The 26,843-nt window shown below is 38.0% G+C and overlaps 1 protein-coding gene across 2 annotated transcripts in view; it reads right to left on the bottom strand.

Moving 5' to 3' along the window:
- RORA (RAR related orphan receptor A) overlaps positions 1-26,843 on the bottom strand; it is a 356,756-nt gene that overhangs the window by 106,487 nt on the left and 223,426 nt on the right. For both annotated transcript variants that reach the window (XM_051628156.1, XM_051628157.1), the window contains one exon: positions 9,043-9,072. In XM_051628156.1, coding sequence (XP_051484116.1) covers positions 9,043-9,072 — 30 coding nt within the window. The remainder of the gene's footprint in view (positions 1-9,042; positions 9,073-26,843) is intronic.

The raw sequence follows: 26,843 nt of genomic DNA, 5'->3' as shown, positions 1-26,843 counted from the left end.
GTGTATGCCAAATCATGCATATTTTAACTGCATATTTTATAGTGCACATACAGTTGATTGAAAGGAAATACTTCTGGCATTGCAGAAAAACTGTGTTGTTTTACTGTATCGTGAAAGAACTGTATTTCTTCTGTTCTTAACTGAAATACCACTATTAAAATAGAACAGGAAATTCAACTACTCCTCTATAATGAAATAACACCAGGCATCATGTTTTCTGAGACCTGTTTAATGAAGAATTTTGCATAAGCGATTTGTATGTGAGTATAGTTCAGGTAAGCAGATGACCATCTTCCCACCCACCATGCAAATTACAAACACAAATGCAGATGGCATTTCTGTACTCAGAAACTCAAACTGAAGTAGCTGTCACTACCTTTAGATCCATACAAAAAAACCCAAGGATCACCTGTACTCCTACTTAATTACAACTCAGATCTGGCAAGATTTCTGAAAAGCTGTCTACACTGTTCTCCCTGCCTGCTATCCACCACACCCCCACTCCTCCACAGTTAACCACAAAGACATTGCATTTTGTCAATACAGAATCATCATTTGGTCATGAGATTAAGAACAAGCTGTTCAAGTATGAGTTAGAGTGACTACCTGAACTGCTATAAGAGCTGCCTTATACATTGTCTGCATGTAGCTGTGCTCCCAGCTGGGGTGAACATTTAAATATTTCCAGGTTGATGTTCTCAGAGAAAGGCTGCAAAAACTTCCAATATTTTTACAATCCTAATGTTAGCCATCAACATATATTAAAAAGCCCCTTTCAGGTTCAATAATTGTTTCAGACTGGTGACTGCACAAGTCTAGCAGCAATGCACTGTCAAATAAATGAGTCTATTAGGAATGATGGAATCAGTCCCTGGTTTCAAAATTCAGATAATAAAATGTGCTTTTTTTGGTTCAGATACCAACCTTGGAGAAGTCCATATGACTGAGCTTGCTTTAGACTCATTAGGATTCAGCCCTGCTGCAACAAAAATGTAATATTGTGTTATAAGAAAGAATGTCATGAAGTGATGAATGTGAGAAGAATGCTTTAAGAACAGATTCTTCTCAACGTGTGAAAAAAAGGTAGCAGTGATATTTCCATGAGAATAAACTACTCCTTTGGGAAAACAATTTGACTTTTGATCTTTGAAAAAATAGGCAACTGGGCCCTATGTACATGTTTTAATTCTACTTTTAATCCTAATTTAATAATTGCTTTATTTGATAACAATCCAATGCAGATATAAAGACTTACCTTTCTATAAAAACTGAGGTGACTTGAAGGGACTATTCAAATTTAACTGATACAGTCTTGCACAAGTCTTGTTTAGTATGTACAGTTACGTATAGTTATAGCTGCCTTGACTCAGGTTATTCAGAGGCCAAATATGCGACCCACATATTAAAGAAGAAAGTCGTAAGCAGCAACACTTCCTATTTGTCTTCACATTGTTTGCATTGAAAAATTTCCAGAAATGAAAAGCAGATTTGGAGACATCTCATCTGTCAGTGTTTTGGTGTCCAAGCTACTCAAAAACTGCAGAAAAAAATAACTTCATGACTTTGCCAAGAGTAATTTCTTCTCCTGTCAGAGCTGGATAAAAATCTTAAGAGTGTGGAGAGTATCACATATTTTGAAGCTTACAGTCAGCCCATAACACAGTTCTCTTCTGTAACCAATGACCACACCAAAACTGTGGATGGCTGTTCTCATCAAGCGGCAAACATGAACTTCACATTACAGCTGGGAGTTCTTAAGACAGGAGACTTGAAAAAAAACCCACAAAACAAAAACACAAACAAGAATATGTTTTAAGGGCTGATCAAAGCATGCTTCAGCCAATAGGAATCCTTAAAGCTGCTGCAATAGGATTCGGAGCAGTCCTACACTTTCTCTGTTAAGAGTGCTTTGCACACAGAGCATTCATTACTTAATTCAGTATTTCTAGCATTAGACAAATGACCTTAGGAATTAAAATACGGAGAAAAGAGAAAGGTAAAAAAGGTTTACAAACAACTTTCTAGAGAATAAGGCAAGATTTAGGTACAAGGGAACACTGCAGATGTTCCAAACGTATTTACTGTCTACATCCATGAACAGTTTACATTTAGCTGAGTTACATCAACAACCTGTTAATATCCATCAACCACACTGACCGAATTCATGTATCAAATGTCAGAAACCTCCTCATGCTCTCCCAGCACTTCATTGATCATTAAAACATGGGCTTTTAAACCATTTTTAAACATGAAAGAGAATGTCTCTGTCCATCTTGTACACTTCCACAGGGCAGAACAGAAAAAGAAATAAAGTGTAAGCAGAATTGGAATTTCTTGATTTGTAACCTCTGCCAATGTATAGCAGAGGCATGGAAAGGGCCAGGACTTACTCTCAGATTAAGACTTGCAAAATTTCAGTTTCTTTTTTTTCTGCTTTGTCTAAACTGAGTTTGTTAGGCAGCCATGGTTTATAAGGCATCTGAACTATAACCCAACACACACACACAGAGATATATATTTTAATACTGCACGAGTAACTTTTTGCAATTGCTTATCAGTCTTTATTTGCCAAAATTAATTTTAATCTGTTTGCAGTTTTTTACCTTACTGAGGTTTGCATGCTTCTTTGTTATAAAGGCACAGAAAAAAAAAAAGTCTATCTTAAGGTATTTACCAGAAAACTCACAGTAAAATAACTCCATAATTAATGGTTACAGCCAAAAAACCCATATAGACAGAAGCTGCTCCTTATATTCAGAACAGAACCAGAGAAGAGACCTGACATTAGCTTCAAGTGCAGCTAATAGACAGTTTCCCATGGGACTTCCAGGGCAGTGCATTTAATTGCCTGTTCTACCAGCCTTAGAGAAAATGAAATGTTCCTTCCAACTGTGCTAAAAGGTTGGGACCCAGGCAGAAGCCAAGTTTTTGGGTAGCTAGCAGAAGATTAGAGGCACCAAATGTGTCTCACCTCTGACCAGTTACTCCGTGAATGCACAAAACATGTAGTAATAAAACGTTCTCCTGACACTGCCCACAGATGCTTCCACGTGGGCAAAGGGCCAGACTCTCTCACAAATACCAGAACTTTCACAGAGAAAATGTTCCACTGCTATAGACATACCATCAAGAACCAGAGCACCCACAGGTTTCCACCTATAGCCTTGACATGAAAGTCACACATGTATGCAGCACTGCCACTCTGTATACTCTTTCTCCCAAGCCAGTCAGAAACATTTTCTTATTTTATAATGTTTTATATTTCCATCTCCCCTCATTATTTTTGTCAATACCTTTGTCTTTGCCCCAGTACACAATAACCTGGCCACCACAACAAGAAGGCAACGTTCGTTCTCTCTCAGGCAACAAACAAGTCACTGACACGGTGTTCTGTGTGGCAGGGAATAAAATGGATCACTTGATGATACTGACACCCCAAAAAACCTTATTACAGTCTTTCAAGTGGAATTAAATGTGCAATATCTACCTGATGATGAAGAGGTTTTCTTTGGCTCACAGAAAAAAAAAAAAAAAAAAATCAAGCGTAGCAGTAGTTCAGTAAAAGTTTTGAACAAGAGAAAAGCCCTAGATAGTTGTCTTCGGATTCTTCACCAGGGCAAACAGTGCTTCAAGGACAAGTAGGAAAGTAGCTGCTATTTGAGGCAACTTCATTATAAAATCATTTTTAATAAGCAATCTGAACAAAGAGAGGGAGTGCTCTTGCAGAGAAGCCCCCAAGGGATCTTAAGGCTGCCCAGTAAAGTTATTAGGAGGTTACACACAGGGGACCAAACAGCTATTTTATTGGCCTCAGGGGACAGGGTTTAGTTTTCACCTGTTCTCTTTAGGCCTTGGTGCTAACAGCAGATCCTGTTAACCATCAGTTTTCTGCAGGCTTCTGTTTTGTGAGAGAAACGTGTCCTTTACTACTTACTTTAGCTGGCACAAGAAACACAGGAGGCAAAGTACACAGTACAATGCACAGCAGATGTACTAAGTAATTATAAATCGGATCAGAAAAAAAATCAGTTATTTTCTATTTAATGCAATTAAGCAAAATAATGAAGAAACTTCCAGAAAACTTCAGCAGTGGTTATAAATATAGTGTAGAAAGTAAAGTAGAGAAAAAGAAAAATCCAGGTCTTGGGTTCAGTTAAGCTGCAAAGCTTGTAGAACTTTGGTGAACAACAGTTCTAGGATATCTGGACATCTGGGAAGCTGAAGAGCTGTCTCCTGTCCTAAATCAGCCTCTTAGTCTCTAGCAAGCCATGTCATTTTCTTAGCAAGTGCTTAGAGCTGAAGAGATGAAGGACATGATTTAGGAATGGAACTCTACTCCAGAGAGCATTAAGAGCTTGCTTATATTTGAAGAACAAGATCCTCCCTTTTTTGACTAGTGCTGCAGCAGCAATGCAGACACAGCACACCAAGCTCCAGTCAAAGGTTATGGAGCTTGTCAGCATGATGGGTATCTATTGAGTCACCTGAGCTTTGTCACTCCAGCTTCTGAGGTCTTGTTACATATAGCAGGCAGTATACAATCAAGTTGACTATACTGCAGGCTTGAAACATGAATTGACCACCTAGCCCAAAGGCAAATCTAATTGAAATACACAGAGCCAAGATACTACTCCTGATCAACATCTCCTCCAAGACGAGTATAGGAATAGCCTAAGAGCTTGATGTGGGAGTGAGAGGAGGGGTTAGGATCTGGTGTGTGATCTCAGATAGCAGAAGGGATGGATTTACTTCCACCCTTTGCCAACAAAGCTGCCAGCTCTTCATACAAATGCTTTTATTTAGTGATAAAAACTAAAAGCGCACAGACCCCACTTAATTTTCCAGCAGGAACTCACATCATTAAAATCAGCACCTAGCTTTAGAAACACTTCTTATCTGACAGAATTTAACTGAAAGGGTAATTTCAGAATAAGTAAGGAATATTTAATCCAAAATTAAGGAATTCATACAGAGATGCCTACTGACATAACTGTTCAAGACAAATTACACTAGAATAACTATTTTGGAAAATCACAAAAAACAGAAGTCCCAAGTCTGAAATAAAGGGCAAATATCTTGGAGGTACAAAGGAGTCTTAATCTACACGGGGTTTTGCTCAACAGGTAGTTTCTGTTAAATCTGGGTATATGTAGGGCTATGAAAACACAAAATATACAGTACTGAATGTGATATCCAAGTACATCTATTTGCATTGCAAGCAAACATAGATAATAAAGCATGAACAAAATTAGTCCACACAACACTAACAATGGCTTTCTCACTGTTGTACCTGGCACAATACCATCTACAAAGTACAACTGCCAGCCACCACTTCTGTTAGTATCACATCTTAACCAGGCAGTGACACAGAATAAAGAAGCAAGTGTCAAAAGCTGAGGTAGTTCAGGGAGTAGGTAACAAGTGGTAACATGCTGAAATAGGACAGTCCACACCAAACCTGTCCAGACAGGAACAAGATACAGCTGCTTTGCAATGCAAAGGATTCTATACATGTATGTTTGAGAGGAAGCTGAACTTCCCAACAGCTGAACTGATCAGATTGCTATGAAGGGAGAATGAGGTGCACATTTTGAACACCATTTTGCAGCACCTTTATGGTCTGGCTCTCATGAGTCAGAGATTGAAGAAAGAATAGTGGCAAAGTTGCACAGCTGAAAAGTTCCATTACCAGTAAGGGCAATCCTTACCATAAAAGCATGATAGATCAGACTGGGCTGGTAGGTCTTAATCTTAAATTGCACTGAAAAGTGAGGGAGATAGTGTAGAAAAGAGGCTAAGTGTCACACATATTTTTCTTGAGTCAGAAAGACTGAAACACCAAAAGACTCACATTGTATGGGAGATGAGATAAGGCTTGGCCTCTACCATTTGACTAAGCCAGTCTAAAAGTTATACCAGGCAATGGTTAACCTAACAAATCACCATGTGAGCCCAAGAGAAAATAGTTCTACAGACAGATCACAATTTTTCCCATCAAAAGTTTAATCTACTGAGGAAAAATCTGCATTTTGGGGTTGATAAAATTTATTCTCTTAGTGCTGCTTGGAAGAGTATTGCACTCCATATTTTAAAATGGCAGGTTTTGTAATGCTCAAATTCTGATAAAGATAGGATATGGAGAAGCAGCTAAGGAGAGTGAAAATCTCTCAGGTTTTATTTAGCCAGTTATATTAAGTCAGATTTCTATTTCTTCAGCACTATATTGCATGTGTATGAATACTGTACTACTGTTTGATTCAGAAATTACCTAAGCACCTGTCATTAGGAAAGCAGTTCAGTTTCAAAGAACAATTTTGTCACAGACTAATGCCAAGAAGTGGGTAAAATAACCCCCACATCTCAAACAATAAAACCAGGAAGAACTAAGTAGTAGTGACAGATGACCACCAATTTCAAAACCTGCACAATTAAAACCAGTATAAATGAAGTCTGAAAAGGATTAATCTGATGTTTCAAATGCATAATGTATTGAACTTTCTGGCATTAACCTCCACTAATTAAGTAAAACAGTCATTAGAAATAAGTGTCAGTTCAATCAGTCAACTCCCTCCTATGCCACACATTGTAAACCTGGAATAAGACAACTTCATCCATATTTCTAGAGAGTGGTGGAAATAATGTCTATACACTTCATGAAGTGTTAGTGGAAATGTTTTTTGAAACTTATTTGCAAAAATCATACCCTATGTAACCTGCTTTAGGTATGTCAAGTATACTGATACAGAGGGATAGACAAACTCCAGATCAACTTGATACAAAAAGTTTCTCCTTGTAATTTGTAGTTTTTAACAACACAGATTTGAGTTGTAGTTTTTACATTTAGATGTTTATATAAAACTATTATTTTTCCAAGTTATTCCAAACTGTGGATTTTGGTGTCTACTTTTTTATTCAAAAACAAAATATCTAGGCACTATGGGAAAAAAAAAAATGCTTAGTGTACGTGATGCTGAAATGTCAAAGACACAATTTCCATTAATTCCTGCTCTATTATAATTTGTCATAACAGGAATGAATTCTAAAAGAACTTCAACCAAAATGGAATGAATTCTCATACATATTTGCTAGCAAACACAGCTCGCATTTTCATCATGCCTATTACAGCATATTGCTCCTTCTATTTTAATCCTTTCTTAATGGGCAAGCTTATCTTCCCATTATTCAGGAAACTTTTTTGGTCATGCTTCAGCAATTGCATGACAAGTGATTAACCAACCAGGGCTCCTTGACAGTTTTCTGAGAACGGCACAGAATCTTCAACACAGAAGATGTTGTGACCCTAATTTCTGTCTTAACTATATTAAAGGTCGTATAGAGTGAACAGCAGCTAATCACCTAACATATTTGATTAATACATCTTTTTTTCATCACAGGCCTCAAAGACAGCATGCATAGCATCCACTGAGATACACACAACAACAAGACTTTATCAGTCTAGCAAGACTTCAGAGCACATTTCCTATGCTTTTTAGGTCTGTGATTACTATTTAATCTTCCCTACAAGAAATACCAAAACCTGGAACTGGAGATGTGACTCTTCAAGCAGATCAGCACTTCCAAAACCTATAGGTTGTTTTCAGTTGACTCCCAGGTGGAGCACTACAAACCACCCTGTACAGTCTTTAGCCTCTATACAAGAGAGGCCCCAGACTGAACTAGCATAAACACCAAATTACTTACCACCTCTAGAGAGGGTGGTCGCTTCAGGCCAGGGCTGAGCTCATGGGCAAGGCTGTGCAAGGAAGCTGTCTGTACAATGCCTGGCCTGCGGATATACAGAGGACTTCAGTCTCCTGTACTGTCAATCTCAGTCATCTTAAGGGTCAAAGTCTGCCCTCAGACGCCTCCCATGAAGTTCAATGGAAACCACAAACGCAGTCAAAGAGGATCTGACCCTAAGAATGCATTAAGCAGCAAGCCCACCTAAGCAGAGGAGGACCATCATGCCCTAAAAGCTTGTGACATTGAACAATCACTTCAAATCTCATACAAATCAGCTTCTCATTTGAAATGCTTAAATTAAGCAACTGCATTTTGTAACTATACAGTGAGAATTCACAAACTCAAGTCAGGTTCTTCATTACATGACTATTTTAAAACCAGGAATGGAATAAGAATTAAATTAATATAGGACACTTTATGACACCTCTTTAACCCTTGAAGCTGCAGTAAACATACTTCAAATGCATAACCCCGTTAAAACGCGTATCTCTGTAAATTTGGTGCAGCCTACCATCTGCTTTGTTAGAAGACTTTCATGAGACTAATAGCCTCAGCTTAAACTACTCCTGTGTCAGATCCTGGGCAAGTACAATTCCTGCACTAACGGATTTGCAAACCTCCACAATATGGACAGAATCTCAACAGATCTCCTTCAGCTACAAATCAGAACTGTGATTTTTAACTCACTGCAGAACAGTTGAGAGTTGATAACCAATAATGACGTCTTTGAAGAAGATTCGGAATAGATGTATACATAAGAAAATGCATGCATCCACATCTGTTTCCAAGGCTGCCATTTATAAGGCCTGTTTGATTACATGGTTGAGAGCAAAATAGTAACTTCCTCATTTCCATCAAGAGCTCCTTAAGTACAAGCACAGAATTATTTACCTTACAGATTAATGCACAGGGAGGGACAGAAGACTCTAGATTAAATAATTTATTTTTATTTGAATCATACTGCACATATAACAGACATTAAAAAAATACAATCATTCTCCTTACCTGTATTTTCTGGATACATTACCTATCAGCTAGTTGTAAGGTATACTCATTAGAAAAAGGATCTTTGCCTTTCTTCACAACTTTCTTTTTCTGCCCTCTGACTTAAGACACACACATTATATATTCATTTAGATGACACTTTGGGTGAGGACCAGAACCTCTCTGCAGCTAAAAACCCAAAACAATTTTTAAAATGGAGCATTCTCAGACAACATCTGGTAGTCTGAGCACCACAGTACAGCCTAACATTAATTCTGTTTGTAAGAGAAGGCCAAACCAAAATATGTTACTTACATGTATGAGTCTTCTTTGTTACAGAAATACCTGTAGGGAAGAAATGATACCAATGTTAGAAAAGCAGGCACTAAGCAAATTCTTTTGACATATATTTAATCATTAAAATATTTTATTTCAAACACACAGCAGTCATTTTAAAAGAGGAATTAAAACAGCAATTATTTGTACATTTGAGGTGGGAGGATCTCCCTTCTTTGCAAGCCAAACTGAACAGTATATTCTCTCTTTACACCTCATCAATAAATGTTTCAATATGTATTGCTTCAATTTTGTTGTTGGAATGTGTATCTACATGCTGCTGCTTTAAAACTGAAGCAGATGCAAACAGAAGATATCAACACAACTATGGAAGCCCCCTTTTATTTTTCATTGTTAAAAATTTTCCTGCACTCATATTAACTAGTACACACCAAACTACCCAGACAGAACAGATGTCAGCAGTACAACAATTCATTTGCTGTATTATTAAGTTCAAGGAGTTCCTTGACTGCAAGCTGTAGCTTACGCTCATTAAAGCCAAATGAACAGCTCCCTCAATATGAATATAGCTGCGATAATTCCAAGCCAGATGTAAATATCTCCAAGCTGTTAAGTATATACTTTCTGAAGTAATAAAGATGTTTTTATGCTAGACAGGCATGTGGCAGCAATCACCAATGATGGTCCAGTGCCAGTGAAATTTGAGAGGCATTTTGAAGAAAGCAACAGAGTGAACAGAACAAGGCAAAATTCATAATACCAAATAAAGATACAATTAACTCTGTTAAATGTCATCGGAATTCATGCTTAAATGCAAAAAAATATTGTCTCTGCTGTAGTAGATAACTGGTACTGTACTCAAACCCCTCAGTATTTAAGCTTCACTCTCCTTGAGGGGAATTTTATGAGAACAGAAAGAGGTTACTGGAAGCAGTACAAGTATTTGAAACATTTCATTTGTGATTAGGGCCTGTAATGAAATTTTTGAACTGGAATTGTTTGCCTTACTATTCATGAAAGACCGACAGACCTGAATCTCCTTAGCTATCCTCCTTTCCTTTAAGTATTTCTTCCAAAAACAAATTACTAGGGAAAAAATAAGCTTTTATTTCAGACTTCTTTGTTGTGGAAAAACATCTCAGGGGTGCAGTACATCACAGTAATTCCAAAAAACATCTATACCTTATTTGCAAATTTAGAGTTAACTTCCAAAGCAACAGTTGGCAAACTATTTGTGTTTTTGGTAGATATATAAATCCATATCCCAACCCCAAATATCTAGCTATCAAGTTTTGGCACTTTTTTAATTGCACTTGTATTGCTACTGGCCTTTTGGTTTTGAACCACCAAGTTCTACAAATATGAGCACTGTAACCTTTCTATTCCTTGAAAAGAAAAGCTGAGAGGCTCCAGGCTTTAGGAAGAGAAGTTCTGAGCAGCTCCTTTGAGTAATTTTGTACATGTGAGACACTGGTAAGCAGTTCACAAAAATCAGAGTACTAGAACTTGATTATGTATATGTACTGACTTAAATTGAAAGGTCCAAGCCAAATCTACACATTCCTCATGCTAGGAATTAAGGTTGTAGCCTCTAACTATAGAGCCAGAGTAAGCAGTAAGAACAAAAGGAAAACAAGCATAACAAAAATAAAACCTTGCAATCACCTAAGTAGCTACTACAGAGGGGAAATTCGTTCCGCAAATCCGTATTTTGTAAGAGCCAGCTGTGCCTGATTTTCATGGCAATTCAATCATGACTGGCTGGCTCAGAGCAGGTGGACAGGTCAGGACAGCTGTGTTTGGCAAGCTAGTGAACATTACTATAAGAACGAGAGCTTAGGGCAAGAATAGGTGCAGAGTGAGAAGTAGCAGAGAGATCTGAAGTATCTACCTCAACATGCACGAAGAATATCTTGTACACTCTTCGGTATGAGTGCAAAAAACCATCTCCCTAGGTTTTTCTAAAGGTCTGCCTTACCCTTTAAACTTGAAATTAAACTTGTTGTTAGAACATTTGTTCTTCCACCAAGGAAGAGCATTTTTGCTGTTGCTGGACTTTTTGAGTGACCATTGAACAGCATGTACAGCTCCTGATGGACCACAAACTGTCCTAGTATTCCCTTGGCAGAAGTACCTGCTCCATACTTGCCTATGTGGCCAGCTCCTGCAAGTTTAAGGATGTGTAAGGAAACAGGAAAAGCAGAAAAAAAAAAGGTCTTAATTCTGAACACCATTTGCAAAACTTCCTCTCCCAACACTAGTGCTAATAAGTGGATACAGCAGTGCTCTTTCAGCATTATGGGAGCCATATATGTACTTTTCTCAGAAAATAATGCTTTCTGTAAAATCACTTTGAACAGAAAGTGCTTATGCTGTCACTTCTGATTACTCACAGTCTCTTCACAATGGGATTTGCCACAGCACAAAACAGACTTAGCTGTATTCGCTGACTGAGGGCCTACTTTCCCCTGATACGTGATGAAACAGTGATGGAAATATTAATGCTTGTATTTCTCTACTTTTTTTTTTTTTTTTTTTTTTTACGAGTGGTGGGTTTTTCCAATCAGATGTTTCCATAATAATTACTGATTACCATCTGTTACAGCCTTTTAGCTGTTTTATGCAGATATTTTTAGATAACCTTTTAAAACAACAGCTTAGAGGTAGTAGCTGCAGTGAAACCAAAGTATTTTGCTTTGAACTGTCGTTTTACAGTGACTAACTGCGATCTGGTGGAACAAGGATAAATGTTGCAAGTGAGTTCAACAGGATTACATTTAAATTAACCAGGAATTTTATGTTAAAATGAGTTGTAAATTTTTAAGAAGCCTTCCCTTTCACTTAAGTAACTGTGACTAGAAGAACTGAGCAAAAAATGTACCAGCATATCCAAACAGTTACTTAGGTTAGACACATTATAACTAGTGCTATAAATATACATATTATGTATGAAACACATTCCTACATCACTGTGATCAGTTTTAGTTTTAATGTAAAAAGCCAATGACTCAGCTATTCAGAACATTCAGTAAGTATAATAATCTCCTAGGAATTAGTGTATTATGAAAAAAAATCAGTCTGAAAACTACTTAATGTAAAACAGGGGAGTTTCAAGATCTTTGCCTTTCTTTGAGCCAGTGCTATCTCCCACTTGCGTATGTGTTTGAATGCCTTTCCTACAAATCTTACTTAGACAACTCATCAGTTCTTTTGAAATCAACAGGATCTCTTAAGAAACTAATACAACAAGTCCAACCAACATAATTAATTTTCTTCACAAGATAAAACATGATTAATTGGGATTGCTCTCATTTGTAAATATTCCTGGGACTGGACCATACAGGGAGGTTGGAACTAGATGATCTTTAAGGTCCCCTCCAACCCAAGCCATTCTGCAATTCTATTACCAGATTACGTAGATGTGAGTAGACAATATATAATAAAATATAAACCTAATAACACCACTGAAAGCCAAAGATTTATTTGGGTTTGTTTTTTGTTTGTTTGTTTTTCTAAGCGAAGCACAATGAATCCACATTGACTTAATTTCAAAATGTGATAGCTGGAGTAATATGTTACTGCTTACTACTATCAGCACTATCCTGAAAAGCCAGCTTTCCATGCTTGTTTAACAAATAATAATTAAAAAACAAAGAGGAAGAAAAAGCCCTAACTTCAGTACTGCTAATACAGAAAGACTTCCTGACTTAACCAACTAGACTTCAAAGTAAAGCAAAGGAAATGTCATGAAAATACCACAATATATCACTGCCATGGTTATCAGTGAGTGAAAGTTTCAGTATTACAGTTATCACAGAATTTATCACTTCAGCAGTGCAATTTGACATTCCTGATCAACGCCAAATCTTAAACAAATTAACTTCTTAGTCTTTTTATTGTTGCTATGCAATGCTCTTTGAAACAACAACATTTTTTTTTTTTTTTTTTTTTAATGAAAGGAATTCATACACCATTCCCTTTCCTCCTCCCCCTAACAGTAAGTAATTTGCCATGATGGGTGATATTTACAAAAATAGCTATCTGGATGCAATGAACTTTGAAAAGAGTATCTACCAACAGAGAGGATATTCTTTTCTGAGCAGTTAGCCCTACTGACCTTCACTAGCCAGCTTCAAATAGAGATAACAATGTCTTCAAGTACAAAAAGAGACTCAGATATTTTATACATCATAAGCTATTTCTCACAGTTGCCCATCCAAATAAAGCAGCATAATGAAACACTGCTTACTCTGTGAACCCAGATCCCTGCTGCTGTTGTACAGTTGTCAACTTCCCATATTTCAAGGGGAAAACATACTTTGATGTACAGAAAGATAAGTAAAAAGCCCCCAGTCTGGCAGAATATATTACTCTGCAAAATATAAAAGGAGGATATATATTCTTGAGTGCAGTATTCTTAACCCTTCAAGAAAAACTCTCCTCAGAAGTTTGCACAGATAAACATATACATCACTGGCAAAAGCTCAGAACTAACCTCTAGCACTTCCGTTGGACAGCATTGTGTTTGCTTTGCTTTTTGTGCCAAATGAGGTGATTAATATTGGTGTGATTACATTGTATCTCTTTAGAAGGTATATGTGTATACTGCTTTGCTCACAGTGGTGTGTGTATCAATAGATCTATATTTTACTTTCCTTGACTCTCCCCTCAAGCCAGCATTGTGGCTCTAGCATGTTTCGGAACTTAGTCATTTTATGATGGGTTGGAGATCCTGGAGGGGGAGGGAAAGGTAAAATTTAAAATGCTATGCCTGCTGCCTCATGTATTATGTAAAATCAGAAAAACATCTACTACAAGCTTGGATCCCACTGTGTTTCATCCTGTCATTCTACTTCTTTTTTGCTCCGCCACTACACAAAGTCAGCAATTAAGGTGGAAGGTTATATGTAACACTCACACTCTTGCAGAGAAACTACCAAAGCAGTGTATTCCAAAAGTAGTTCATTTTTTTACAAACACTAATAATAGTTTATATTAAAGTCTGTAAGGAACTCTGGCTTCAAGGAATTTTGTGATCTTTGTAGGCCAATGTTTATGGTGACCAAGGTAAAAATAACATACATACTGTTCTGTAAATACAACTTAAGTGAATTTAACCAAATAAGATGACGTTGCAAAACAGTGTCCTTGTCTAGGACGGAAGTGCTACTAATGATGATCTGCACAAATTATTGAAAGTGCTCCAAGTAATTTTAGCATTTTGTTTCAAGAATTGTTAATGGACACTAATGTTCACTGAAAAGAGAAATAAATTATGTGCTAGGGTAGCAAAGATCAAGGACAACATCCAGTAGGCATACAAGAATAGAAAACTTTTCATAATTACTATAAAATTAAAAAAAAAAAAAAAGGGGGGGGGGGGGGGGGGAGAAAAGAAAGAAAAGAAGAAATAAAAAGCTCCTAAAAAGCCAAACAAAAACAACAAAAAACTTTCCACTATGATGTCCGTAGTTTTTTAAATACAACATTCCAGTTTTTCTCAGGCTTGTTCACAGCTTCTACTGAACAGGACAGAGCTCACAATGCTAATTAAGGATTTTTCAGCAGGTCTAGATCCTTCTTTTGTTCTCAAGTGCACAGGCATTTATCAAAGTCCCAAGAATCAAGACTGACCTAGATGGTTCAGTACTGAATAAAAACAGCTCTCTCCCAAGATTTACAGCTATTTCTTACACCTAAATTCTATCAGCGTTTTTCAGAGTTCATGGTATTTTCGTAAAATCCACATGATTATCAAACTACAAATAAAAATTGAGGGTGGGAGCTATCCTCCTGTATGCTAGCTCAGGCCAACCATTCTCAGTCACTTCTCCAGGTGCGTAGAAATCTAACTGTCCTTAGAGCAAAACTGAAATTCTCACAGAGGCGCCCAGGAGCTGAGATAACAATCACAAGGCTGCAGCCGTCCTGATTACACCAATTAAGGCAGTCCTTCAAGATGCGAGATAAAAGAAGCCTCAGTGCCCCAATTCTGTGCCTTCAGGTAGTTAGAACTGCCATGCGAGCATTTTCACACGGGCTGCCAAAGATCTTTCACATATGTAAGCCAAAACAAAATGAAACAAAACCGAACAACTATCAATTGTGTAGTTACAGTCCTTGTTACTTATATTTTCTGCAATAGGAATGATTTAAGATTATTGCAAAGTTAAATACATTGAATTATGATTTAAAATTATCTGATAGATATACTTATGTCAAGGAAGGCAAAATAGTGGGTTTCTACTTAGAACTCATTTTAAGATAAAATTGTAGATTCTTCTTATTCTACCTTGCAATATCTTTCAATAAAATCTGTCGTATTTAAGAATACATCCATTTATCTCCTACACCCTCACTGACACTACAGGAGACAATCAATTAAATCCTCCCAGTATTTTTATGACCAGAAAAAAACCCTGTTCATTAGCTGTCTGTAAGTAGAACACAGATCATAAAACCCTGGAAGCTGTATGCAGTCACAAAATAAAACAAAAACTAAAACCCCAAAAGAAACACATTTCCTCAATCAGTTACTGATCCACTCAGTGGATCTGAACCCATGCCCAGTGAATGGTGGTGCTGCAGTAGGCTGCCTGCTTTTACATACAGTGTTTGCATCTACAAGAGTAATAATTGAAGATGTAGGCCTTCAGCATTCAGCAATACAAGTAACAAACATTTACCAGCCATGGAACACAGTCTTGTAGAGCACTGAGCCATTCATAGCATATTGTACTATACACTGTTTGATAGGAAATAACCTATTTGAAATAGCATTAATATGCCACATAACAAATTCTGATTTTACAGAATGCAAGCACACTGGAAAACAGTCTTCTGCACTTGCTATGCACTTCTCCCCTAGCTGCTGTAGCTTACGTTCTAGTCTAATTTAAACTATTAAAGTCATCACTCACAGATGTCTCTACACACCCTGGAAGTATCTTTGTCCAGTTCTCTCTTATACAATTATGAAAGATTTCTTTGTATTTCTTTTGGAGAAGTATCAGCAGTTGCAATGTAAATTCTTTCCATCATCTAGGTTTCCACCTAGTGTAACTATTTTCATTAAAACCCATTTAATATTACATCACTCGAGATGGAAGTGACTTGTCAACATCAAGCAGACTCTGTGTGTCACAGGGACACCAATCCCCAAGGATTCTTCAGGTGAAAGGGAACAAGTGAAAAAGTGCCATGTTCTGAAGTATGCTTTCACAGGAGTACACTGTTTTAAAAGCTAGCGTGAATATACCTCTTTCTTGAAAATTAAAATGAAATCTAACAAGAAATGAAACTGCAGAACTCTTTGGAATGTCAGGAACTTCACATCTACTTCTATGCATCTATCCTTCACAAGAGCCTAAATAAAAGCTGGCATCCAAAACACTTGGTTAGTTGCATGCTGCAACATGCCCCTCTGGTTAGTTACAACCAAGTGTTCTGCCTACTTTTGGTCTTAAGCCAAATATATTCCCTTCTCTAAGAGATCATCAAGACTGCTGTAATTTCAAAAATTCATAACCAATTCAAATACCTGTCTTAACTGACGGGTTGTCAGGAATAATCATGAAAAGAGAGAGCATTCACAGATGAGTTCTTTCAAATAAGCAAAATTTACCTAACTAAAAAGAATACGTAACAATTCTTCTAACACCTTTCTATGAGAAGTTAAATTTGTACACTCATCAGTAAAACAGACAACCACCTAGAATTTACTCATGTATTCAAAGCAGAAGAATTCTCTTGCAAGGCCAAATAAAAATACTACTTGGTTTTGCCCCTTGAAGCCAGTGGTGATTGTGTATGGCAAGCAGTTTTTGGCAAATGGAAGTCCTCACAGAAACCCATTATTAGAACATTAAGTATGCTTTTAATCCATGCCAAAACCAAATTTCAGCTTCATAGAATTTTAACTGCTGGATAAAGTGAGGACAATGGGCAAAGATTATTATTAGTATGGCAAATGTGCCAATTTGAGGAGCCCCTTGCTACTACATTTTCCTGTGTCACATGCCAAAACCATTAAGCAGTTCCTACTTCCCTACTAGAAATACTGGTGGGTCAACTCTGTGACAATGGTCACTCCTCATGAAGGACAGCTGCATCCACGGAACTTTTCAAGTGCCGCTCTGATGGCAGTGGAAAGAAGCTGGTCAGGTTATAAAATTGGGATGACAATGATATAGGAAAGCTACTAAGTAATTGAAACTTGATATATATTCTATTTGAAAGATGGCAATTTGACTAGCACAATCCCCTGATAGAACGCAGATATGGCTTCTCTGCTGACCTGGAAGAAATGGCATGGGGGAAGGACACTATCAAGTGATTTATCAACCCCATTTCCTCTGACATACAAGTCACTCTGGGAGATCTCCAATCCAAATATAGCCACAATAAAGTCCCGGTTAACTTCTGAGAACAAGAAGGAATATCATACAAGGTGGTATATTTGCAAACTACAAGAACTTTTTTTGGTGAATCCCTCTAACTTACAACGAACCTGTGCAATGCACTTTACTGAGGAACTTTTCTGACTGATTAATGGTACAGTTGTGACATTTGCAAAGATGAGAGGAGTTTAGTGAAAAAATGTGATGATTACATAGAGACAAACCCCCAAACTCCGAGATTTACCCCAGACCAAAAAAGCAGGCAACTCTACCATCAGTAATTTTTGTATTTTCCTTGGTGTTACTGGCTTAGCTTTTTCTTTTCTTTTCAGGACTTCACATCATTAAGTTAGTGCTTATACATCCTAAAAACCAAACGCTACTTGCAGTTTACAGACAAAGAAACAGAAATCAAATAGCTATATAAAGAGAAGTAATGTATTTATAAACTGGATTGCCTGGCTCATAGCAGCAATCTTATTTCTAAAACTCTCCAAGCAAGGATTTTCTCAGTCCATCTTTCACAATCAGTTTATGACTTCATCAGGATGATAAGAAATAGAATAAGATAAGCAGTACAATGTGTCTGAGGGTCAGAATTTTAATGCTGCATCTCAAACTGTAACTCACATACATTTTAGATTTGAAATTTGGGCTTCCACTCTAAAAGCAGCTAGTGTAATAACATGCTAAGGTCACATTATTATATATATATGTGTGCTAAAATCTCATCACGAATACAGAGAAAACAAACATTTCCTAAAGGTTTTTCAAGTCATCCTATAGCATTGAATAGGTAATTCCACACTAACTACAGAGAATTCAGTGTTTTGTAGACACCTTCAGGACTTAAAATGCCAGCTGTTTCATACAATATTTATTTCTCTGCCACACAAGCTCTTTCAAAATAATGAAAGAAGTTTATTAGGCTGACGGAATTCCTTGGTTCATCCCAATCATCTTCATCTACTTAACACCTTCGATGAGCTTGGCCCATCGGGCATCAAATGAAGCCAACTCTGGATACCAGTTTCTTATTATAACTGGAGGATTACTAAGTTTAATTGAAAGGTCATTAATATTTTTAATAAGGAGCATATTTTCTTTAGCTGTTCTGTGAAGTATTTATAAGGTAATATTTTTGATCCAGAAAAATTGATTCCTTACACATTACTTCATCTATCCCAACTGAATACTTTAGCTGCAATGTGCTTGTACGTTTGCCTTTCAGTATTCTTCTGAGAGTGACTGTTGCAAAAAATCTCACTTTTTTCAAGCAGTCTCTTATCATGGTAACTTTTTTTTTTTCCTAAATTTCAAAATACACTGAGGTTCAATCTCAACTTTTTATTTCTTTGCTCTCCTGAGGAAAAGAAATAAGATTCTATTATGTCGTCTTTATCAGCTCTGATGAATGAGGGGGAAACAGGGAGAGGGAAGGACTTGTGCTCGAAGTTCATGCAAAATTTGAGACTTGAATATAGCACAAGTAGCACTTCAACACTTCAGACTCCTTCAGTGCTGCGACCCCTGGAGAGTTGAGTTTAAATCACTAAACTTATTTCAGGAAAGGGGAGAACACTCTGGAGAAAAGTCTGTCGATTCCAGCAAAATTAATAAACTGGTTGTTCCTGATGTGAACTACATTTCTTGACAGGAGTTTGACAAATTTCTAATTCCCTCTTAGCTAGCTTGTGAATACTGCACTTGTTGCTCCTTTGTAACAGTTATTTAATACTACAGCACAACATAAGTGGTAAAAAACGCTAAGTTTCACTCGCCTTGCACTTTCAGAGCCAGTTATACATGATAAAGGAAAACTACAATCCTCCCCAATGTCCCTTAAAATGTGCAGCCTACTATATCCTCATTTAAAATGTGCATTTACAGAAAAAAATGTGTTTCATTCTCATTAGATCTTTTTATTTGAAGTCCACAACATTATGCCTCTTTTACTAAAAACAGAGGCTGGTTGTCCTGTCTCATACAAGCTACAAATATAAATGGAATTAGTGAAATTCATTTTTCATTTAACTGGATTCTTCTAGGAAAATTACACCGCAAATTTGGTTGGACACTCATTTTTCAGAGTTCTTCTTTTCTCCTTCTTATAAAACGACCACTGCTGTTTCAGCTTCTGTTAGAATGCCAGTTGTTTTGCAGTGCTCTCTGCACTGCTGTGATGGTTGATGGTGCACAGTACAGTAAAAAATCTCAACAAATGTCTGCACTCAGGGACTAGTGGAAGAACTCAGTTCCTTTACAGAGATGATTATATTCCAGAATTCAAATGCAGTTCACAATATATTTATATGTTTTAAGAAACAGAATAAGGTGTTCATATCCCCTTGACCTGAAGTTATTTTAGAATTTCTATTACAAAAATGCTTATTACAGTAAATAAAGCCATAAAACCAAATTAGAATGGAGTCAATTTGCTTTTTACAACATATACTAAAAAGCAGTATTTCCCATCTCAGGATGATAAACCAAAAAGGACATGCTGAACCAATGCCCTAAAAGCAACATAGTTACTTTGCAGCACAAAGGCCCTTTTTAGTACTGTAAAATAACGTTTTGTTTGCTTTAACTATTCAATTATAGATAACACCCCAATGTAGTTTTCATATATTAGGGCTCTGGCATGATTTTGAACCTCGGAGCATCTTTCCATTGAGTAGGAAAGATCTTCCATTAGGAAACTGAGAGAGCTTCCCTTAAGAGCTCTACTCAAAACCAGGAAAATACCTGCTGTGGATAAAGGAAGAAGGGGAAAGATCATGTTATGTTAAGAAGTGTCCTAAAATGCTGCATAAATGTGTACTGTGCACAACAACAACGATCACACCACAGCTATAATCACCAGAAAAGTATAGGTGGGTCTCGGCACTTGTTACTCCAGTCTTCTGGCAGCTCTTTTAACAGGCAACTGCCTTTTTCTGTTTTAGTTTATGACAGTAAATCTGGGTGTTGCATCTACCATTCCAAAACCTCCTACTGCAACATACATGGGTTTCACCCATCAATTCATGGAACGTGATTTGCAAAGCAAGCCTACTGCCTACCAACTCTCAGACCACCCTGGCTATGTTAGTCTTGCCCATTCCTTCTTTCAGATCTGAAAGGTTTCTTGTATATTATACATTAAATCTGAAATGCAGTGGAGTACTTCAAACAAGTATTAACCACTCGCAAAATGTACATACACCAACTTGGCAAAGAAAAACAAAAGTTAATTTTAGATACAAGCCCCAAGCAAAAATCCTGCTTCCAACACATGTTTCAGAGTGACTTTAACCTTTTTTTTGCTGTGTGCACTGAACTCCTGGAAGCTATCAGTGTCACGTATCTCTCTTCTTACACATAAGCCTGTGGGCAGAGACCTGTTTCAAGACTTCCATGAGCAAGTATGATTGACACACCAGGCTGAAGTTAAGTGCTTAAGATTTCACCTGCATGCACCAAGACCTGAGGGACCTACACTCCCATTTTGGTTTTGCCATCAATTCCTCCAATGACTGTGCAAAATCCACATAACCAATCTCCTACCAACAAAATAGGTAAATTCAGCCTGTTTCTTCCTCTCTTTGCCTAATCACTTTATATTTTTAACTTTACTCACTGGTGCTTCTTAACTATTAAAAATACTATCTAGAGGTCAAATCACTATGGATCTTCACAGTGAAAAGTTTTTATTTCAAGAAAACAGAAATTTGGTTAAACAAATTATTTTTCAATCTATTTTGTATATTATATCACCATTTGCAACACTTACTAGGAACTGTAACTATCTCTAAACCAATTTAGCCAGCAAAATTCTTTCCTTAAACTTTCTGCTCCCTGAAGACAATGGTTCCCTCAGGAATACAGCAAGAGCTTTAACAAATGCTTGGAAGCAGTATGATGCTGTGTAGCAGTTTAAAAAAAAAAAAAAAAAAAAGGGGTGGGGGAAGAATGAAAATATCCAAATAATAGCACATAAGGTATTTTCCGTGCTCCAGGGAAATTAAACAAGGGTGGGGAAAAAGGCATAACCTGACTCCTTTACATACACAGCTCAAATTTACAGCATTAGCAACTGAAGCTCAAGACAAGCAAATTGAGCACTAGTCTGTAAATTCATTCTAATGACATCACTGTCAGGATTATCCTTTTAGGGATGGCTTGTGTAGGAGGTTGGGAGGAGAAAGCAAGGGATTGGGGAAGAGAGATTTGATTTTGTTTGAGCTATTTCGATTTGAGGATGGTCTTAACTGGCAAAACAGAAAGCATCTTATCTGAGACGGGATTTTGCTCAGCTGCTTTAAAATCCTCCATACATAGCGAAAGTCAGCATATTCCCTGCAGGATCAATTGGCTTGGCAAACTCTAGACATCCTCTATACCATCTTAAAAAAAAATTTCCATATAAAAACTTTCTTCAGGCAAAAGCATGACATGCAAGAGTTCGTCCTGGGGCAACTAAAAAAGAACTTTCTGTAAGTAAATTTAGTGCTTGCAAAAGTTGCTGCATTGACAACACTTGATACCAAAGGGTTCTCTTAAATCCAACAAGCTGTGGCAGGGTGAATGTTTCTTCTGCCACCGCTCTTTATCTCACCATAGGATGAACTAAATCTAAAGGTGGTGGGTGAGAGAGAGCTTAGCCCTTCAGGCTCATTCATCAAGAAAACTTACTTTTAACTCACGAGCTGTCTCACTCACTTGTACAAAACTCATTCAAATATTTGAAGTGTTTAAGTGACGACCCATATTTTAAGTATCATAGAACGTTAGGGGTTGGAAGGGACCTCTGGAGATCATGAGTCCAACCCCCTGGCTAGAGCAGGACCACCTAGGGCAGGCCATACAGAAACACATCCAGATGGGTCTTGAAAGTCTCCAGAGAAGGAGACTCCACAACCTCTCTGGGCAGCCTGGTCCAGCGCTCCATAGCCCTTACAGTTGAGAAAAGTTTCCTCACATTGAAGTGGAACTTCCTGTGTTCTAGTTTGCACCCATTTTCCCTTGTCCTATCACAGGGCATCACTGATAAAGAGAGTGGCTCCTCCTTCTTGTTACCCACTTTCCAGATATTTGTATCCATGAATAAGATCGCCCCTCAGTCTTCTCTTCCCTAGACTAAACAGCCCCAGGCCTCCCAGACTTTCTTCATAAAATAGGTGTTCCAGTCCCTTAAATCTGAGGAACTAAGAACTGGACACAATACTCCAGGTGTGGTCTCAGTAGGTTAGAGTAGAAGGGGAGGAGAACCTCCCTCAATATGCTGGACACACTCTTCTTAATGCACCCCAGGATAGCATTGGCCTTCCTGGCCACAAGGGCACATTGCTGAGCCATGGATAACTTGTCCACCAGGACTCCAAGGTCCTTCTCCATGGAGCTGCTTTCTAGCAGGTCAGCTCCTACCTAATCTGTACTGGTGCATAGTGTTATTCCTCCCCAGGTGCAGGACTCTATGCACTTAATCTTGTTGAACCTCATTAGATTCCTCTTTGCCCAGCCCTCCAGTCTGTCCAAACTTGGCTGAATGGCCAGACAGCCTTCTGGTGAATGAGCCAAACCTCCCAGTTTGGGATCATCAGCAAACTTGCTGAGGATATGCTCTCTTCCCTCATCTAGGTCGTTAATGAAGATGTTGAACAGGACTGGACCCAGCACTGATTCTGGGAGACTCCACTAGTTAGAGGTTTCTGGCTGGACTCTGCACCATTGATCACTACCTTCTGGGGTCTATTGTTTAGCTAGTTCTCAATCCATCTCACTGTCCACTCTTCTACCCCACACTTCCTGAGTTTGCTCACAAGGATGCTACGGGAAACTGTGTCAAAAGCCTTCATCCACAGCTCTCCCTGCATCTACCCACTCAGTCACACCATCACGGAAGGCTATCAGATTAGACAAACATGATTTCCCCTTGGTAAATCCATGCTGGCTACTTCTCATAATTTTTTCTTCCACGTGCTTAGAGCTGACCTCCAGAATGAGCTGCTCCATCATTGGTAGTAGTATTGGTCTCTGCTGAAGGGGCCAAGATGACTGACAGCTATAGTCAACAAAAGGTCTGAATGGAGGTATTTGGTACAGAGGTGGAAAGCTGGTAAGAAAATGACATGAAAGAAAGATTTCTTACGTTCCCTGCACTAGAACACTGAGTTTATGTAAGAGATTGCCTAAAAGTAGTCAAAAGCTGTTCTTCTGGAAAAATACAAACAATAACATTTGCAAAGTTTTGTATACAATTCTACCAATTGCACAGCATTTATTACAGTATTTGCACACCACACATCTACATACCCAGAGAATTATTCCTAAAAAGTCAAAATAGAGAAAAAATGTCATTTAAGAAAAAAAACTTCCCATTTTACAAATCTGAAATTAGAGATGATCATCCTTACAGGTGGACTCATGATCCTTCACAGAACACAGAACATTTAGCACCTACAACACCCATGTCAGATTGGCTGCAATGTGATCCTTTGCTGGGGGTCAAGGGCAGGATGGCCAAACCCCAGCCAGATCCACACAGCCCTGCCTTGGCACATCAAGAAATAAATGGCAACTTACCCTAACTTTAGGCAGCTAATTAAGGTGCCCAGGGGTACTCCGACCTCAAATTTAGGAAACACAGCTCCATGCAGATAGAAAGTGTGAATGTTCCTTCTGTACATGAACTAATGGGTAATAGTTGAAGATTTACTTTCCATTCTATCTTTGTTTCTGAGAAAAGTTCCCACTACTGTGGATATCTACTTCAATCAGTCTAGCATTCTTCACTCTTCTAAACTTCTTTACTATCAGATTTGGCACCAACTAATGAAACAGGTGGGTTGTGGGGGGTTTTTTAACTGCTTTTAGAGAGGACTATATTGTTGAGGCATTCCAAGGTTCTGTGGGGCCACCACCACACACTCCACATGCAAACTAAACCTCCCATTAACTTCAACATGACCGGTATGGGATGGAATACCATACCTTGAGCTGCTGGGCAAGAACTGCACAATTTGGCATGTGCCTTAAGCTAGCCAGCATAGCTTATCATGCACCCTTTTGAGAGAATACCACCTGCCTATAACAAACACTTCTGGGGAAGTGTCTCTACTAGTTAATACAAGTAATAAACTGTACCAAAAAACCCTGCAAGATGAGCTCGACTAAAAATAAAGTAGTTACTCATGCTCACTGTAGGCAATAAAAAATGGCAGTATGTCTCAAAGCAGCTCTTGCATTCAACAGCCTTAAACATGAGAGTTTGTTGCCTTAGAAATGTCAAATTACTTTTTAAAAGACATTACTACAAGTCTATCTCACCACAATGCACAAAACTGGACAGAGTTACTTTAGCATGCTCTTGTGGTTCAAATATTGACACCAACCCAAGTATTTCCAGCAACGTGTGCACCCAGAGATCCATCAATCCTTAAACAGCTAAGGCATTTTTGTCCTCTTCTTTCTCTGAACCACATACACCGAAGAATGAGAAACCTAGGGAAACTACTGCCTAAGACACACTTCACATAAAAATAACACAGTATTTTGTAACTTCAGTAGCACTGCATAAATGCAACCAACAGTAGTACTTGAATGAAAAGATAAACAATACAGCTACAGCAAGGATTCTGAATGTGTCCTTGGGCCAGGCATTCAATCTCTGTTCCTCACCTGTGTTACAGGGATAATACTGCCTCACAGGGATTCTAAGGGTAAGGATAAACAGGATTAAGTTTGAAGGGTGCTAATACATCCCAGAAAGCTCACACAGATATATCCTGATAGTTTCCTAATGAGTAACATTGCAGCACACCATTCAGTTATCTCAACAGTATAGGCCAGTTGGTTTAAATTAGTAATTGCTATCCACTGCTGGCTTTTTTTCATTTTCCACTCAAAATCCTGGCAAATACGATGAAAAATTATGACATGGCTAAGTGGAGTTCAGAAAAAAACACCTTCAAAACCCGACATATTTAAATTTACCTTTTCCTAACCTGAATTGACATGCTCAGCAGGGGTCAGACAAGGAATTTCTTAGTATGTGGAAAGAGCCTCTTTTGGACGCACTGAAAATGAGCAGTATTCATTACTGAAAATCATACAGGAGTTGTATAAATATTTACTGAGCTGAAGGAACATGTCAGCCAATGTTTTCCACAAATCAGTGGAAGGCAGTCTCTAATTAACGAAACCAAAGCTGCAGGGTTTTACTAGGCACTTAAGACCAGTTCTGGAAGCTAAACGCAAATGCCATAGTTCAAACACATGAGTCTATTAAGTCCTAGTGCACTCTTGCTCTCGGCTGACTGCTTGCAAACTGGGAAGAGGATTAAGGTGGATGGGATCACTGCCAACTTGAAGCTGTTAAATGACTGCATTACAAAAAAAGCTCCATAACTCACTGTTGTTGAATGTTTTTCCTTCAAAATCCTCTGCCATGGAGAAGAGAAGTAAGGGAGAGGGAAAGGTTGGAAAGTAAAGTGCATTTGCTGCACTGACAATAGCAGGACAATAACCACCTGACCCACTGCATACAAATAATAACTGGGGGGGAGGGGAACAACACAAGTTTATGTGCATTCCGTTAAGTACAAACAGCTGCCAAACATCTTAATTTAAAGAGCTACTGGACAGGGAATTACAGCATTGTAGAAAGCTTCTTCCTTTGCTGCTCCACAGAACTGGAACATATCAAGGCTTTAAATTTTTAAACGTGGCTTTCATGTTCTCTAGTGCACAAAATAAATAAGTAAATAAATAAGTCATCTCTTAAAAAGTAGCTTGTGAAGAGATTGATCTAGCAGCTTCCTATCTTTCTTTCTGTCTAGAATGCTTCCGTACACTGAACAGAGAACATTCTGCTTATCAAGGTTCCTAATGCTTTCTAAAAATTGTTGAAACAGTGCAGTAAATTAGTGTCATCCAGTGGGATACTCTTCCTCATTATATCCAGAGTAAAAGCAAATCTACTTGCTAAAATGACACATCACTTGATAAATTTGGGTAGAACTCAAGGTTGCCCAACTTTTTCTTACGGGTATCTATGTTACCGTAATAAAGGTATGGAATATTTGAAAGCCATGTAGACAGACCACTTCTCGTACCCAGGGTGTAGCCAGAGCAAATTTAAAGAAGAGCATCTCTACAGTTATAACAACAAGTTACTATAAAAGAAATAAAATAATTTTGCGCATGTTAAAACCTTCTCCAAATGGCAGTCTGCTGCTCTCTGCTCACTGTATATAACATTTTCGAGATGAACAGATGCTAGCACTACTGCATCCTCTATTAAGACAAGTCACTATTTGCCACACCATATTTGAGCATGTGGGGGTTTTTATTGCCTCCTCTTGCCAGTAAAGAATGACTAATAACTGTAATTTGTAATTTCCCAGCTTTTGTGGTTTCTGTTTTAAGCAGAGTTCC

This window comes from Apus apus, chromosome 10, assembly GCF_020740795.1.
Source record: "Apus apus isolate bApuApu2 chromosome 10, bApuApu2.pri.cur, whole genome shotgun sequence".
Taxonomy (NCBI): Eukaryota; Metazoa; Chordata; class Aves; order Apodiformes; family Apodidae; genus Apus; species Apus apus.
The sequence above is the reverse complement of the archived record's forward strand: the minus strand, read 5'-3'. Positions and strand labels throughout refer to the sequence as shown.